General features: G+C 28.0%; 1 protein-coding gene across 1 annotated transcript in view; it reads left to right on the top strand.

The window, feature by feature from the left end:
* Nucleotides 1-17,647, top strand: part of LOC148234915 (neuroligin-4, Y-linked-like) — a 183,702-nt gene that overhangs the window by 93,541 nt on the left and 72,514 nt on the right. Inside the window, exons 4-6 of the mRNA XM_088185519.1 lie at nucleotides 10,380-10,532; nucleotides 11,066-11,266; nucleotides 14,198-14,702. Coding sequence (XP_088041645.1) covers nucleotides 10,380-10,532; nucleotides 11,066-11,266; nucleotides 14,198-14,702 — 859 coding nt within the window. The remainder of the gene's footprint in view (nucleotides 1-10,379; nucleotides 10,533-11,065; nucleotides 11,267-14,197; nucleotides 14,703-17,647) is intronic.

A 17,647-nucleotide genomic window follows, 5' to 3' on the forward strand; every position in this document is an offset into this window, starting at 1 on the left:
GATTTAGACCGTATTTTAATCATGTTAATATTTCACACTATTCAAAAGCTACAAGTTCATTTTATCCGAATGTTGGCTAGTAAAAAAGTTTCGCTAGCTTTCAGTGAAACTATTTTTTCTGGCTATGTTGTACTTTTATCGGACAATTATCATTATTTTTAAAAACGGTTAAATAATCATAGAACTATACATATTTTAACAAGTGTTTTCTCAGGGCCTTTGAAGGATATATTATCGTATTTTTAACGTAACGTCATAAAACATTTTGTGAAGTTGCTAAGGAGTAGTAGATAAAATTGAAAATTTCAAAAAACGCATTTTTATGTTATTTTAATCTTGCTTTAAAAGCGTAATTGCGCTATTACATAATCTTAGCGTCATATCGCTTTTATTGTCTTTAAAATTTAAATTTTTAAATCTGGCAAAAATACAAATTTAAAATATTTGTCGCATCTTGTACAATCCAATAATGCAATATCCCTGTAATATAAGATGTATTGAAAATAAAAATATTTTTAAATCAATATTATTATTAATTATATTTAAAGTGACCATATTTTATTATTAATATTTTATTTAATATGATCATCGTAATGACAATATTTTCTATTTATACTAAAGTTAAAAAATATAGCAAATTATGACGCTATTTATAGATGGTAAATAAATTGTTACTACGTATTTAATACATATTGTACTTCACTAAAAAAATATTTAGCTAATTAAGTCTAATGATAATAATGACACAAAAAATAAAAGACAAATACCACCATCTATTTTATATGGTAAGTTAAAAGCTGACATTTGATAAAAAAAAATATTAAATTCAATATATAATTATATAAATAATTCAATATAACTCAACATATAATTTGAATAAATATCCATAACATATTTAAAATATTGTAATAACCTAATTGGCCAAATATCTTTTTAAACAAATTAATAAATATAAAAAAATTCAAGATAGTATACATAATACTTATTTACAACACATTCGACTTACTTAACACCGATATGAATATCATCAGTTATTTAAAAAAATGCAAAAGCTAAAGCTCTAGCACGTAAAATACTAATTTATCGCTTTATATTAAGTTTAAAATCAAAAAACATGTTTTATTACCGCAAAATTAGTGTTTTTATATTGTTCAATAAATTAACTTGTTAACTGCCACGATTTCAATCTTAACCAATCCCTAACCGAGATTTAACCCATCGATCGCTTTGTAAAGTTGTTTGTGGCTATAAAAGTGGGCTGGAAACTTTGGCACGGTCTCTTTTTATATATTCATTATGCAAATCCCAAGATAACTCACATATCGGCGCAACCGTCTTTCAGCTTCATATTACCATATTCATATACAAAAGGATTATCGTATCGTTTCCGAGTGGCTGGCGGAGAGGCAATCCCGATAAGACAATACTCCTTATCGCCCCACTGAGGCGAAACTGCGTATTTCTTTTTCGTTACGTTTCGATTTACAGTCCGGGCATTTCAACTGGGCTCGAACAAAATAAACTAAGGGTTGGTTCGATGGGCTTTGGGTGTGAGATTATGTGAAAATTCCACCCAAGCTATTAAAGACAGGATCAAGCATTGAATGAATTGCATACTAAAGAAAATTAAGAATTTTAATGATGTCAGTATATAATATTTTTGCCATGGATAAATTGATCGGGAAGGGTACACACATATAATACATAGCATAAGGAAAGAAGTATTGGTTTAGGGTGTTTCGTTGCGCATCAACGCCACCCCTGTTCTTAGGGACAGTAACAGCTTTTCGACGAACATATCGGGAAATTGGAAATATCTCATTCTTACGTTTACGTGTACATATTTCCAACGGGACGCCAATAAATCCTTGAGCGTCTCGCAAGAACGCGATATGCTTTGACGTATAGCTATTTTACAACTCTCTCCCAAAATCGTGTACAATTTCTTGCTACATAGATTTTATTCGTATGCCTATCGTATTTGAGTTTATTGTATGACTTACAAACGTGTGTAGTAAGGTTAAATAACCAATGAAAATCAAAGTTCTTGCTGTCTTGCGATAATTTCTATAAATTACAAAGCTATTATTATTATTCGCAGCAGTTTTAAAATCACATTAAATTTTTGCAATTAGTATAAATACGTGTTGTTCTTGCAGCCTTGTCAGCGTCACGCAGTTTCAAGTCGTCTCTGAATATTGGATTCAATTATTAAAATTTCGCACTTTTTAAAAGTAAAGTGGTTGTTTTTTTCGGTATTTAAAGGTCGCCGTGGTAATAACTCGGTATAGCTTCGCTCAGCTAAACTCTCATGTTTTATGTTTGAAGCAAAGATTTTTTTATTTATTTATAAGATCGTGATGGAATTGTATTTATGATCCTAAGCGTTCTAATTTTTATATATTTGTATTTGTATAGACAGTGCATTTTTTGTATTATAATCAGAATCAAATATTTTTAAATTTTAATTGACAATGTATATCATTGATTAGATAAAAGTAAAATTTCGATAAGTCAAAATCCGCCCAAATTGGCAATCGGTACGTGCGCTTGTATGCGTATAAAGCCGGTGGACAAAAAACTTGTTATGCAAGTCACAAACTATTATTGAAATTATTTTTATTAGTATTATTTAATAAGTTATTTCGCTAAATTTAGTCTTATATCCTAAGGATATTTTTAACATTTTTATAGACAAATTATATAGGTCGGTTTAACTATTATTTTGCAGCATTAATAAATCATTCTTTGTATTAAATGTTTGGTAAAAAAACATCAAAATATATATTGAAATACACATATATAGCTGTTTTTTTTTACTTTACATAATTTTTAATAGACAATATTATATTGTAAATATTTTAATCTTTAAAGTGTATAATATATTAGGGTTTTTTTTTTGAAAAACTGAAATAGTATATATAAGAAAATTAATACAGAAAATTGTAAAAGAAAATTATACCATTTATTAGATACTGTCTGTGTTTCTCTTATTTTTTTAGTGAAGTTATTTGTTTTTATAGAAATACTAGCAAAAAACCTGAAAATTATATAAAATTATGCGTATTAAAATAAGTAAATTAAAAAGCTAATTACTTGGGCGATTAAATACCAAAAATTGAGTTCTATACGTATTTTAATTTTAAATGAAACATACTTCATTTAGCAATACTTTATAAAATAATAAAAAAATCATATTAAATAAATATTTTTTACTAACATAATCTAAAAAATAGATTAAATCTAACCAAAAATACAATTCTTATTTTTAATTTAAATAATAAAGCAAATTGGTAATTTTTAATATATAATATATCAAGAATTTCTGAAAAAATATATATTTTTTAATATATCACTACAAAAAGTCATAATTTTTCGATAATCTTTATCGAAGTCAGCTTTTTAAAAACAGTATACTTACAGGAATTAGTAAGAAATAATTGATTGTAATTATATGTAATATTAAAAATTAAAAAAAAATATACCAAAAATCACTACAAAAAACGAATGTAAGATTTTTAGCATGTGTTATTATATATACATATATTAAAGATATATGATGATTATAAATAAAATAATTATTGTACATATAAATAAAAAAATATTAGAACAATAATAATATAAATTAAATAATTAAGATAAAAATTAATTATTAGTTTAAAAATTGCTACAAAAAAAACTTTAAAAAATAACTAGTTACAAATAGTCGTAATAAAATAAACTTTAACGCAAAACAGATTTTTAATAATAATAAAATAACAAAATAGCAAAAACTTACCGTTTCGTTTTTCACGTAATATATTAAACATTCAAGTATTAAAATAATAAAGTATTAAGATTTACTATTTTGAAAAAGTATTAAGATTTTACCTAATGGAAATTTGAATTGTAAGATGTTACTTTTTTAAATTTTTAAGTATAATTGACAGCTGTAGCTAAATTTAATAGGTTTATTGTATTATATTTTTTTGTACAACTTAGCATTTTGATAAAGAAAAATTGTAGCAAATTTAAGAATACAAATAAATCAGCTAATAATTTTACATAAGAATTAATGATTTATTTTTGATATTAAGTGCTGTGTGCAAAAAGAAAAATATAGTAAAAACTTCGTGGATCGTAACAAACTATAAAAATAATATATATATTTTACTATAACATATACTTTGGTAATGATCTAATAATAAAATATAGGTGTGTTAAAAAGTGTGTTAACAGTAAAAATTAGACTTATTTATTACATTTAATTTTGCACGTGTGTTATTATAGCGCGCCTGTTCAAAGATCTTAATTCGCGATCTAGAAAACTTGATTAGGCCTTTGGTTAAAAAAGAGAATAATTTATAGGTATATCCTCCACGGGGAGTTTTTCCGACGTTTCAAGGAAAAGAAATCTTTTTAGATCAAGTAAAAAAGGCAAGGTTCTCGAGAATGATCGTAAATTGGGTAAAGACATTAAAGGAGTGAGGGGATGAAACCGAGTCAATGTGCCCTGCGGGACCTCGTTTGAAGGTTGGAAGCATCTTACCTTTGAGGTCCTCTCGGTTTGGATTCGTGAAAGTGACACTCAGAGAGCAGATAACGTTTTTCCTGTTCAAATGTGGGTGTGTATGTGTGCACAAAGAATAATTCCTATGGGAACCGCTGTGACTAATTGGCATGCCAAAAATTAGGGCAGGGCCATCAGGAATTGTAATATATATGTTGCTCAGAATTTTTCTTTTTTTGTTTAAGTGTACCGATGGAAAGGGTAAGATTTTTATTTTTTTAATACAAGAGAAAGAATAAAACACAGTTGCTTGTTGGGTGAAACATTGAGCGCGAAACAAAAGTGACGTTTCCTTTGAGCGTCGTTTTGCGTTCTATGGAATATTATAAAATAACATTAACATCAATGGTCCAGTTTTAAATTGGATTAAACAAATCCATAGCAGAACAAGAAAATAATTGAAGTCGTATATACTTTGAGAGCATTTGATTTTGATTAAGTATTTCTAAAAAAATTCAGAATATATAATCGTTGTATGATATATTTATTATTTTCTACGTGTGTTTTTAAAAATATAACGTATGTTTCAGTTGAATACTTACTTTTACAAGTTTTACTATATATACTCATTCTTTGTACAAAAAGTGAGTATTTAATATTATGATATTATAATATATTAAAATTAAAATTATAGCACAAAAGAAATTAATTTAGATGTGTCAGCAGTTAAAATTAATACAAAATAAAGTTAAAGTAAAGCAACTGTTAGTTAATCATTTTTTTACCTTTGACATGAAACAAAGAATAAAAACATTCTGACGCAGCAAATATTTTCATTATTAAAGATAATTAATTTTGTGTGAATAGAAAACTGAATTCTATAAAGCTGGTCTACTATCTATAATGCATACCTTTATATTGAACTTTTTATCAAACGAATGAATTTTTAAAATTTGTTTTCCTATTTGCATGTACTGATACAAAAGTACAAAGGTACGCGAATGAATACATAACTCATATAAAAATGAAAATACGATTCTACGTCTGAATTTCGTCGCTCTTTTCGTTGTTCGGATGAAAATAATATTATTTGCATGATCGTGCGACGTTCGCACGCGAGGAAAACATTTTCCGCGCACGTTTTCCTTTTTGCCCGATGGCGAATGTGTATGAAATACACGGTATCGAACCCTTGCACACACATCAAAGCCGGGTATTAAATTTTCGGATGGGAGAGAAAGAAGAAAAAAGTCTCGGATAGTTTCCATATATTATCATTTTCCCCCATTGTCGTGAGAGAAGGTCCGTTTCCCGATGCGGCCCTGGATTGGTGTGGGTTACTGCTAGAGTATTTTTTCCCTTAGAGGGATGGATACAAGAGGGTATTGGATCTCCAGATCTAATATATTCAATTCAAACGAATGACCCAGTATGAGAATAGAGTAAATTGTGTGGGAAAACAACACATGTCGCCGCCCTTGAACGGAGTAATTTTATCTCGGAGCTGTGATACGCAAAAACGTATAAGCGAAACACATTGTGTATGTTAAAATGCTTTATGTTTATATCTGAATACGTGCTTATGTGTTTATCTATATTTCTCGTGTATACGAGAGATATTTGAATATTATAGATATAAATTCGATAAAATATTGTATAACTTGTAATTCTTCCAAGACTTCTTTAATTTTGCATCATGTGTGCTAATTTTTTGGCTCCTAACGTGCACTAATATTTAGGTATAAGATAAACTGTCTCATAAAATACTAATACCTATTTACATTGTTTATATAATATTATTCGTATAACGTTAAACGCTATACAACTCACATTTAAATAAACGTTATAAATAATGTTCAGTTTTATTTCAGAAAATATTTTTTCTTTATTTATCTTATAGGTGTTACAACTTCTTTATAAACTGCATTAGCTTCTTAATTTTATTAACAAAAAAATCACACTCGACTGAATTTGACACGGCCGTTTTAATCCCACACTGCAAGTAAAACGTTTTTGCGACATGCATACGTAGTATATATTTTTAAGTTCTTTTTAATAATAGTTCTCATTATTTAACAATGCCTCAGAATTGTGTGATTGTTAAACGTATTTTTTTATGTTAAGCAATATATTATAAACATATAATAATGGTGAAACTTGATGACTGAAACCTGAAATACGTATATTGTAAACCCACATTGATTTTATTATTTTTAAATTTTATTAGTGTCTTGAAAATTAGAATATTCGTTAATATTTTAATATGAATAAATAAAAAAAATATATCAAATATTAAATTTTTTTATCTTATTTTTATTATTACAATGAATGTCGTAATAAATAATTAAAACCGAGTAAGTTGTATAAAGATTTATTAAAAAATCATATACATACAATATATAAGCAATATGAACATATACATATGCATCACTTAAAAATAAAACATAAGTAAAGGTAGTGAGTTGATTTTCAATTGCAGTAAAAGGTTAGTCTAATGGTAATTTTATGTACTTTTATTTCACAATAATTAATATTGAATTATCAAACTTTTATTTAAATGTTCGCTTAGTAACAATTGATACCAAAGTGACTCAATTTAGTATATTTTATTTGTTGAATTTAATTTTAGTTACCTTTAATGTTATAAATACATAAAACAGTGATTTGCATATACAGTATAAATATTTTTGTGACCTTTTGCTTAATTTATAATAAAATTCATTCTGACAATATTCGTGGCGTAACATGTTTTAATAAGCTCGCTTCTCTCCGCCTAGCTATGGTGATATAATATAACGTATTATATAATATAACACGAGGATTGATTTTATCGCATATACTTTACGTTTGCCCTGTAGCCAAAAGCACCGTATGCCACCGGCAATCATATTTTAAGATCTTGCCAGTCATTTCGACTTAAATTGCTGCGGCCTTCCATAATCGCGACCCTCGAAATCTGAGCAAGATTAAAGCAATATCTGCGATCTGTAGGACCTTCGCTTATATCATTTAGTATTACAAAAACCTTTTTCTTTAATATCGCATTAAACAGCTTAGTATTATCAGTGTAATATTTTTTTTAGAAAATAAAAATGTGTTCTATATGGTCACGTGAATTATCTTTGAACCATGTCAGGATAATTTACTATAAAATAAAATAACAAAAAACATGGCTTTAACTAAAATAGTAGGTAAATAATCGGCTATCATTACAATTGTAGTTGAATTGATTATCCCGTTGTAACGCATATAATGATAAAATAAATCATATGTTGATACAGAAAATGCAATGTAAAAATTTGCTTGGATTTTAAATCAAGTTATACATACATGTATGATACATATTACATATGTAATACACCCATACCTCGCTTTACGGCCTAGATACGTTCCACGAAACATGGCCGCTAAGCGAAAAGCCGTATAACGAATCAATTATTCTAATACAAATTCATACAAATTCAATATGATCGGTTCCATATTTGTTAAAAATGTAACATGGTTTATCATTTAAAATGAATTTTATCTTTTTATTTCATTTAAATAAAAAATACATACATAACAAGTACATACATTTGTACATAAAATAATAACAGACTCCAAAAACCAACAATAATCCATAAACAAAAATTAAACAACTTCATGTTACATAAAATATGTGTATGAATACATATATAATTTTTTTAAAATGGCTTTAATTTGTAGACGATAAAGAAATGGTAACCTTCAGATCACTGTCGTTCTCATTTTTCGCTGGTAAGGATGGGCCTGGCTTAAAAAAATTTCCCAACGATGTTTGTCTTGCCTTTTTGTCTCTTTCTTTCTTCAGTGATTAATAACAGCTAATGGCTGAGTTAATTCCTCGAGAAACTTTAGCACTACGTTCGACGTCGACGTTTTCAAGGAAGATGTGTATTCCTTGTTCGAAATAGGAAAAAGCTTTTGACAATTTTTTTTTTAACAGGCTCTGTCTCTTCATCAAATGCCGGTTCTGCTTGCAATTGAATGAGTTCCTTATATGAAAGGGGTTCCCTATCAGCTTCAAGTAGATCAAGCACATCACGTTCGTTCAAACCTTCAAAGCCGAGATCATGTGCTAGATCCAAACTGTTTTGCCTAATTTCAGGAAGGCAATTAACTTCCGCATCAGTACTTTTTACACATTCTGGCCATATTTTTTTCCAAACATGGTTCATTGTTGTTAATTTTAATTCCTTCCATGATTCACTGATGCTTTCAACAGCATCCTTGATGTTATAGTTTTTCCAAAATGTTTTAATTGAAGATTTACCATCGGTTTTCCTTATAAGTTGTCGGAAAGTTCGGCGTAGGTAATATGCCTTAAAAGTGGCTATTGCACCTTGATCCATTGGTTGTATCAGAGCTGTTGTATTTTTCGGAAGGTACTTAATCATGACATCTTCAGATAGTTCGGATAAATTAGTAGGATGCCCTGGTGCATTATCCAAAATTAGCCAAGTCTTGTTGCTTAAGTTATTGTCTCGCAAATATTTTTTCACTTCTGTGCAAAAGTGATTTTTGAACCAATCCTCTAAAGTAGCTTTAGTCATCCAAGCTTTCTTGTTGGATCTCCATATGACGGGTAATTGATTTTCGGACAAATATATTAAAAGTGGTTTTAGCTTAAAATCACCCGCGGCATTTGCACCAAGTAGCAAAGTTAATCGTTCTTTAGACACCTTATAACCAGGCGCAGATTTTTCGGTTTTTGAAATGTACGTGCAATAAGGCATTCGCTTTCAATAAAGCCCTGTTTCATCTACGTTAAACACTTGTTCAGGTTTATGACCCCTCTTTCAAAAATTCCCTTTAAAATGTTGGGACATTCCTTAGATGCTGCCTCATCGGCGCTAGCTGCTTCACCTTTCATTTTAAAATTCTGCAAATTAAATCTATTTTTAAATTTTTTAAAAAATCGACATCGAAAAAAAGTTTTTTTGCCTTTATAGCGAAACATTTTAGGCCGTATATCGAAAACGTGCCTTAATTGAAGAGGGCCGTTATAGCGAAAGGCCGTATAAAGAGCGGCCGTATAACGAGGTATGGGTGTACTTATATTCTAAAAGTGTATACAATTAATTCAGCTTGAACTTGTATATTGGAAAAATCAGTTCAAGAATAAAACTTGTAAATATTATTTCTGAATTTAAGTGGTTTGAAGATAAATGATTTCTAGGAAAGCTTAATAAAAGAGTACTCTGGTTTGTCAAAAATAAGCTAATATTATTTACTAACACATATTTATGTGTGCCAGGATTTTTTTATTAAACTGCAACAAAGACACCAAGAAGAGATTTGACCTGACACCGGATTAAATAATTTAACTATTTAATATTTTGCCTGATTTGAAGAAGACTTGCAGATCAAGGAAGCAAATCTTCGATGTTAATAAGAACTTAATTTACATTTATTTTATGTGTTTTGTTTTAAATATAATAATTACATTAACATTTTATTTCATCGCAGAAAAACTTTGGAAGCCCTGAATTACATGATACCACATTTTTATGTGTATATTCGGCTATAACGGCTTCTAAAAATAAAATGTCATATAACGACAGTTTTTGACTACATAAAAAATAAAATAAATATAGGTATATTATTAAAAAGTATTTTGTCGTTCCTTATACATATGACAGGATTATTACCGTTATTATATAAATATTATTCTAAGAGTTCTCTAATTATGCATATACATAATATAAAACATGTCTATTGAAAAGGTTACATTCACATTTCATAAATAAATTACTTACAATAGGATAATGCTCATTTTTAAAATAAACCCTAACAATACGATACATTATGTAGAAAGCATACAATACGATTTAATAATGTATGCTCTCATTGTGTTATTTTTTCATTTCAGTCAGTGGAACGTTAGAAGTAAAATATCCTGTGATCATATTCATCCACGGGGAGTCTTTCGAATGGAATTCGGGGAATCCTTACGATGGATCTGTACTTGCTAGTTATGCTAATATGGTTGTTATAACCATTAATTATAGACTCGGTATATTAGGTGAGTTTGCTTTTAATTAACGCAGTTTGACTGCTATAATTAGATGCAAATATTAACATACGCATCGTCGGCTTCGTTATTACAATCTCATGGTTAATAAATCCACGATGATTACAATGTTATATTTAATATACTTGAAAGGTTATGTAATGGTGCAGATCTGTAAATAAATATTAATTGGAAGATGAAAAATAATAATGAAAGCCCGTGAATGCTATGATAGCTAAGCCGACGATGTCCTATTGTGAATCTAAGAACATTCTTTGCCAAGAATTCTTTACCGACAATAGATTCTATGCCACATATCTTATAATAATCATTAGTTTTTTACATAATATAAGTACTTAGCAGCGCTCATAAAAATCAATACTGCGATAGTGCCTTTTTAAAGACAATTTTGATATATTACTCATAGATTTTATATTGTAGTATGCGGCTAAGAAATTGTTGTTAGATAATTGTGGGCGAAGAATGTTCCGGACACTATTGTAATGTATCAAACTAACATTATTAATTAATTTGATATTATTTAGGTTTTCTCAATGCAAATCCCACGCCCCATTTAAAGGCGAGGGTGGCTAATTACGGTCTGATGGACCAAATTGCCGCTTTGCACTGGGTACAGCAAAACATAGAGTTATTCGGTGGGGATCCAGCCAGTGTTACGCTGTTAGGACACGGATCCGGAGCAGCCTGTATAAATTTCTTAATGATATCGCCAACGGTTATGCCAGGTAATGTAAACTTGTGGGTGTATGTTTGCAAAGGTCGAGTCGTGAATAACTGCGGTTTACTGTCGTATATAGGACGTTATAGCCATGAATTATTGCTATGGGCGACTTTTAAATGTAGGCAAATCTCATACTTTCATTGAAAATTTCTTACACAGGATGTTTCTAGAGTTACTATATATTTTTCATAATAAATATAAACACCTTTTAAACATTTAAATATATTAATAAATATAAATATATCATAGAAAGTTTCGGAATGACAAATATTATTATTTCAATAAACTTATTAAAAGGGAGCTCATTAATTTTTTGTGATTTTAATCTTTCATAGTATTCCTATGATTATTGCAGTTCTAAAACTAAAAATATAGTTAGCAGACAAGTTTTTTTTATTATTATTACAATCTTCTTAGTAGCCTAGGTTATTATTAGTGTTGTTTATAATTATAGTATAATATAGATTTCTATTAACCGCTTATAACTTTTATATACAATATATAATAAAAGTTGATAAAACAGTTTTACAAAAAATTCAATGTTAATTATGTGAAACTAATGTTTTTGTTTTAAATATGGCTTATAGCTTATATTAAAATAGTACTTAAGAATCACCCTGTATCTAACGTAATATATTTTGTTTTACTTTAAAATAAAACCACTAAAGATAAAGTTCGCATATTTTCACCGCAAAAATAATATAACAAAGTTAGTTTCAACAATAAAATATTTTTTAAAATAACCTTTACATAAAAAATATTGTTATTGCTTTAAATATGCGTATGGTGTATATTTTTAACAATTATTATAAAAGCAATATGCGATTTTTTAAATAGAAAAAATAAGTTTTTCTGTAAATAATTCGCTACAGTAAAATGACTTGTAATTGTATTCCTTGTCTATTAACTTTTAAAGTTTTTGTATTATCTATTGCATCGATAATACAAAATTTAAATAAGTAATTTAGTACAAGAAAACTTTGTTGAGTTATATATTATAATTAGCCCTTTTTATAGCTAATTGCGATTTTTAGCAGCATGTATAGGATATATTATGTTTGTAAAAATATTTTTAATTTGTATCAATATTTTACAATATTTTAATGTTAGAAATTATATTAATTTTTATGCAGATTTATAAGGTCTGTATGTTAAAAATCGGTGAATTTGTTTTTATAAATTTTCAGTAACTTAAATAAACGGTTACCTTATGTTTCAATAATCTATTTGTTAAATTAAATGTTTTTTATTTAATTTATAGTTACATGTTTAAGTAGCTTTATTTAAATTTTGCGTTTAAATCAATTATAAAATATTTTGGTACTAGAATCACAATTAATAATAAGTTTTTTTTGTTAATGAATATAGTAAAAAACATCTGTTATTTTACCGTATTCTTAGAAAAGTATTTTTGACACCTTTTTGTTCTTTAAAAAGTTTAAATTTTGTATAAGAATACTAATCAAAATTATTCTTTTTCATCAAGTTTTTTTGTAGCGCAAAGTATAAATGGAATAAAAATATTTTTTTTTTTAACTTAGTAATAGTCAGAGTTATTAAGCATTTATAATAAATATTTTATTCGAATTAAAAATATCGACGCAATTATACAAAAGCGTTATTTCGTAAAAAAATATTTTATAATAAAATATTAATTTTACTTCAAAAATGAAATATATTTAAAATTTCAGTTCTAAATAAATAATTAAAACTCACACTTTACTTTAACAAAATAATTATATATGTTAGTACATATTACAATCATTTTCATTGAAACGATAAAAAAATACTTTTTAAACTTATAGAAATTATAATAAAAGTAGCTATAATTTACACATTGAAACAAATATAATAACAAACAACCTTAACAAAACAGCTAATTTTTTTAGTACACAGATTCAAACCCTATTTAATAAAATAATAATAAATATTACCATATTATAAAATAATATTCACAAAAATAAAAATGAAAAATACACTATTATTTGTCAACCATATTTATTATGTAAAACGGAATTCAATAAAACAATAAAAAACATTGTGAAATAATATCAAAAAAAAAAAAATTAAATTATTAAAGAAATAAACTAATAAATACATTTAAGAATCTTAAATTCAGATTTAAATAAATAGCTACATTTTACACTTTAAAACACACCCACACACACACACAATAAAAATCAACCTTAAAAAATATATATAAATGTAAGTATACACAGATTTAAATCATTACAACAATAAAAATTAATTACTGAAAAGTTAACTGAAAATAAAATTAAAATTGTTTATTTTTATATTAAAATATTTTATATATAATATAATGTCTAATAAAAAATATATTTTATATAAATCATACAGAATTTAGAAAGTAAACTTTATTATATTTTTATCACCTTGTATATTTTTTTGTGATCAAAAAGCAGTTTTAATTGTTTGTATATTAATAACATTTAGAATATTTATAAATTTATCTTTATTCATATAATGGGGTTAGTTTTCAAGGTGTCTCCAGTAATTATATTAAATGAGAAAAACTTTGATTCAACATAAGTTGAATTATTTCTGAATATTTTTGTAATAATAAATCAAACAAGATAAAAATCTAACATTAATACTCCATTTTGCCGCATCTAACTATATAAATTATAGGAAATACTTTAAAATTGCTTGGAAAACTTTGTAGTAAAATACGTTTAATCAATTTTTTACGATTCCCGCACAAAGAAGTAAAAAATGTGTTTCTTAATCAGAATGCGAACATAACAGTAAAATTTCGAACAACTGTCGAAATAAATCACGCGAATTATTCATCCAGATAAATTTCCTAACTGCGCCTTGGGTCGTTAAAATTTAACTGCAAAAACGCAATTACTCACGACTGGAGCCGATAACGTAATTAATCCCAGCACACTAACCATATATGATAATTTTACAGGGTTGTTCCATCGAGCGATTTTATTATCCGGTTCGGCTCTAAGCTCCTGGGCTTTAGTTGAAGATCCTGTCAACTATGCTATACACCTGGCAAGACAATTGAATTGTACCATTCCGGACGATTTGCCTAAGGATCACGAGCTGATAGTTGATTGTTTGAGGGAGATATCGATGGAAGACTTGATGGGGGCTGAAATAACAGCCCCTAGTTATTTGTCGGCCTTCGGACCCACGGTCGACGGGGTGGTTATCAAGACGGATTACGCCAAGGAGCTGTTGACTTTCTTCATCCCGAACGACATGCAAGGGTTCACCAGCGTTTCGGGGGTGAACAATTTCAAGGGCACGACAGACAAGCGGAACGGGGACAGGATATTCGGGATCAAGGGCGGGCAAAACAAATACGATCTGTTGTTCGGGGTGGTGACGAGCGAGGCTCTGTGGAGGTTCTCAGCGCAAGATATACAGAACGGATTCGAGGGCGAAAGGAGGGACAGGATAATAAGGTAAGACGCTATGAATAAAATATCGAATGTGAACTGTAGCTGTTAGCAAGCAAGCCTTATGAAGCTAGGGGTGATTTTTACACCGTGTTTGGGAATGTTAAGACAATAGTTTGCCGAGAGAGATGTGAATATTTGTTAAGAACGGCTTAGGCGAGGAAGGGACTTATTAAAGGTAGTTCGGTAATTAGGTAACCAAAAGCAAATTTTCGTATACTAAATAAACGTCAATTGAAAAATAGATAAATAAAGCAATCTAACTAAGCCTTACGGTAATTGACAATACTTTAAGGATTCTCAAACCTCATAGGCTTTAATATATTTTTGATTTTAATAAAAATGTTAAAAAGGCGTAAAATAAATCCAAAATGTTTTTGAAATTAACGAATTATTCACATAATAATTGGACATTCTCACCAGATTCTACATTTGTCAGAAATACTTTACTTTTTTTATTACACCAGTTAGATTTGTTTTTGCATTAAAAACAACAATATTTTTTTACAGCAACAAAGGTCACGTTAAATGCTCACGTAAATTAAACTATTAAAAGTACGGAAATTATCATTTTTTTATTACAATGGCCACAATTATATATAGTTAATTTATTATATCAAGTACATACTATTGCCTACATGATTATAGTGGTTCTTATAGAATATTAAAAAAAATATATATATAAAAAATATTTTTAGAACATTTTTATATAGTCAATTGCTGAAAGTTTTACTTATTCAGAAGTCATTTTGCTTTATACATTAAATAGTTATTTTATATGAATTTACCCTCGTAAATTATTAAACGAAAATTTAACCAAAAGCTTTTGCATCACTACACAAGTAAGAGAGTTTACTGGCTTTTCGCAGAGCGCAAAACTTTCCACACTTTCAACGCCAAAGAGTGAAAAATTTAATATAAAACATTAAAAATACACAAAGGCAACAAAAAGCATCAACTTTTCGCATTCGCGCACCTTTTATTATTCTATCGTGTAACATCTTAACAGAATTTAATGCATTTATACGAGGCTATTGTATTCGCTTAGATACACAAAAGTTAAACGTATTATCCGGAATACGACGTTTATAACGCGGAACGGCTCTCGATGCTTTTAGCGAGTGTGTTCGAAGTTTAGCTCTTTTAGGGTTTATTGGCATTAAGTCCTTTAATAAAAAACGCCATCAGTAAAGCAAATAGTAAAGGGAAGCAAACCGTATAAAAAAGCGTAACGGACGTACACGTCTATACTTCGTTATTTATTATGTGTACAGATACAGAAATGTGTTTGATGGAAAAGGGTATCGGTTTAATTGAAGCCATTAAATCATTAAATATGTAACGTTGTTGTATTCTATCTGTACCTTATTATATATTATAAAGTAGAAAATAAATATTAATATTAATAATAAATAATACAGTCCGAATTCAAAAAATAAAGAATATACAAGCATTTGTTTCAAACAAATTTTATTGACAAAAACATCTAAGTGAAAAATAAATCTGGAGACAGTTTATTTTTATTATCATCCTGACACCGACAGCTTTAATATCACGTTGGTTAGAAAGGCTTTTAACAGGTATTTTTTGATATTATCCCTATTCTAAAAAACTATATTTAATTCATAAAACATAACCTAATTTTAAGAAATACAAATCTATTACATATCAAATATTTAATAAAACTTGTTTCACTATCGTTATATTTTATGGAAATAAGCTGCTTAAAATTGGCGTAATTTATTATTATTTATAAAAAAATTCTTTTCACCTCATTGGTGAAAAATGTGAGAAATGTTTTCTTGAGAATAATATTTAAGGAGCTGCATATTATATTAATTTAATACGAAAGGAAATGCAATAACTGATACAAAATATATATGTAAAATTTATGGCAGCATATTGGATATCAGTTGATGACAGAGATGGTTAAAAAAATCATATCTAATGTTTTTGAGTACATAGATTTACGATGATATAGTCATACCATCTAAAATTAAAGCGTATCTAAAAGTACACTTGAAAGGATTATTAAAAGCGGTCGGTTTTTCGTGATCTACTACGATTTAGAAAAAAATTGACAAGAGCTGGAGAGAGGGTGATTGGGTTTCCCATAAATCGTCCGATCAATATAGGATCAATACAATGAGATCAACACATGTACTTTTTTGCATATAAAAACATTACAACTATGTCTCCAAAATCAAATCACTAAAAAAAATGGTTTCTTTATTTCAAAGTGACATTGGACATCTCACGCAAAAAGTGATTTTCTTCTTGTATGATAAAATATTATCAATTAGTTGAAATTTAATCAAAAAGTCACAAAAATATATTTATGATTGGCTTAATAAATATATTGATCACTTCTGCACTTTAGTTTTAACATCACAATAAGACTAAATTATCAGTTATTGATTCTAAAGCCATATTAGTTGGCTGCTCTCTTTTTGGCACCCAACGCAGGTAGATTTTCTATTTGCATGTTCTAGACATTCATTTTAATATTTTTTTTTGTATTATTTAATCACCGAAAAGAAAATGCCTATTTTCTTTATCGAATATGTCACTTAGTTATTTATTTAAATACGTTAAAGTATTTGGCTTGTCCACACATTAAAATAAACATAATTTCTCGTACCCTTCCCATAAATGTTGTAGCAGAAAAAGTCGAGCAGTTTCACATTATTACTTGACCCAGAATTTGTAAAGATGCAAGTATAGGCTTATTAATAATTCGTAAGATACGAGTATAACACATTGTTTCAACAAGACGGTGAAATGTCTTACACATACAATGGGGGATTGCGAAAGACGTGTTTCAGAAAAGAATAATTACTCACACGGAATACAACAATTAGTCTTTCAAGAGTCTGCATTTAACATGTACTAGTTTATTATGGTATACCATTATAAAACACTTGTTTTTTTGTGATAACAAACAGCTACAA

The sequence above is a fragment of the Plectrocnemia conspersa genome, unplaced genomic scaffold (genome assembly GCF_051122295.1).
Source record: "Plectrocnemia conspersa isolate PC_06_02 unplaced genomic scaffold, ASM5112229v1 ptg000005l, whole genome shotgun sequence".
Taxonomy (NCBI): domain Eukaryota; kingdom Metazoa; phylum Arthropoda; class Insecta; order Trichoptera; family Polycentropodidae; genus Plectrocnemia; species Plectrocnemia conspersa.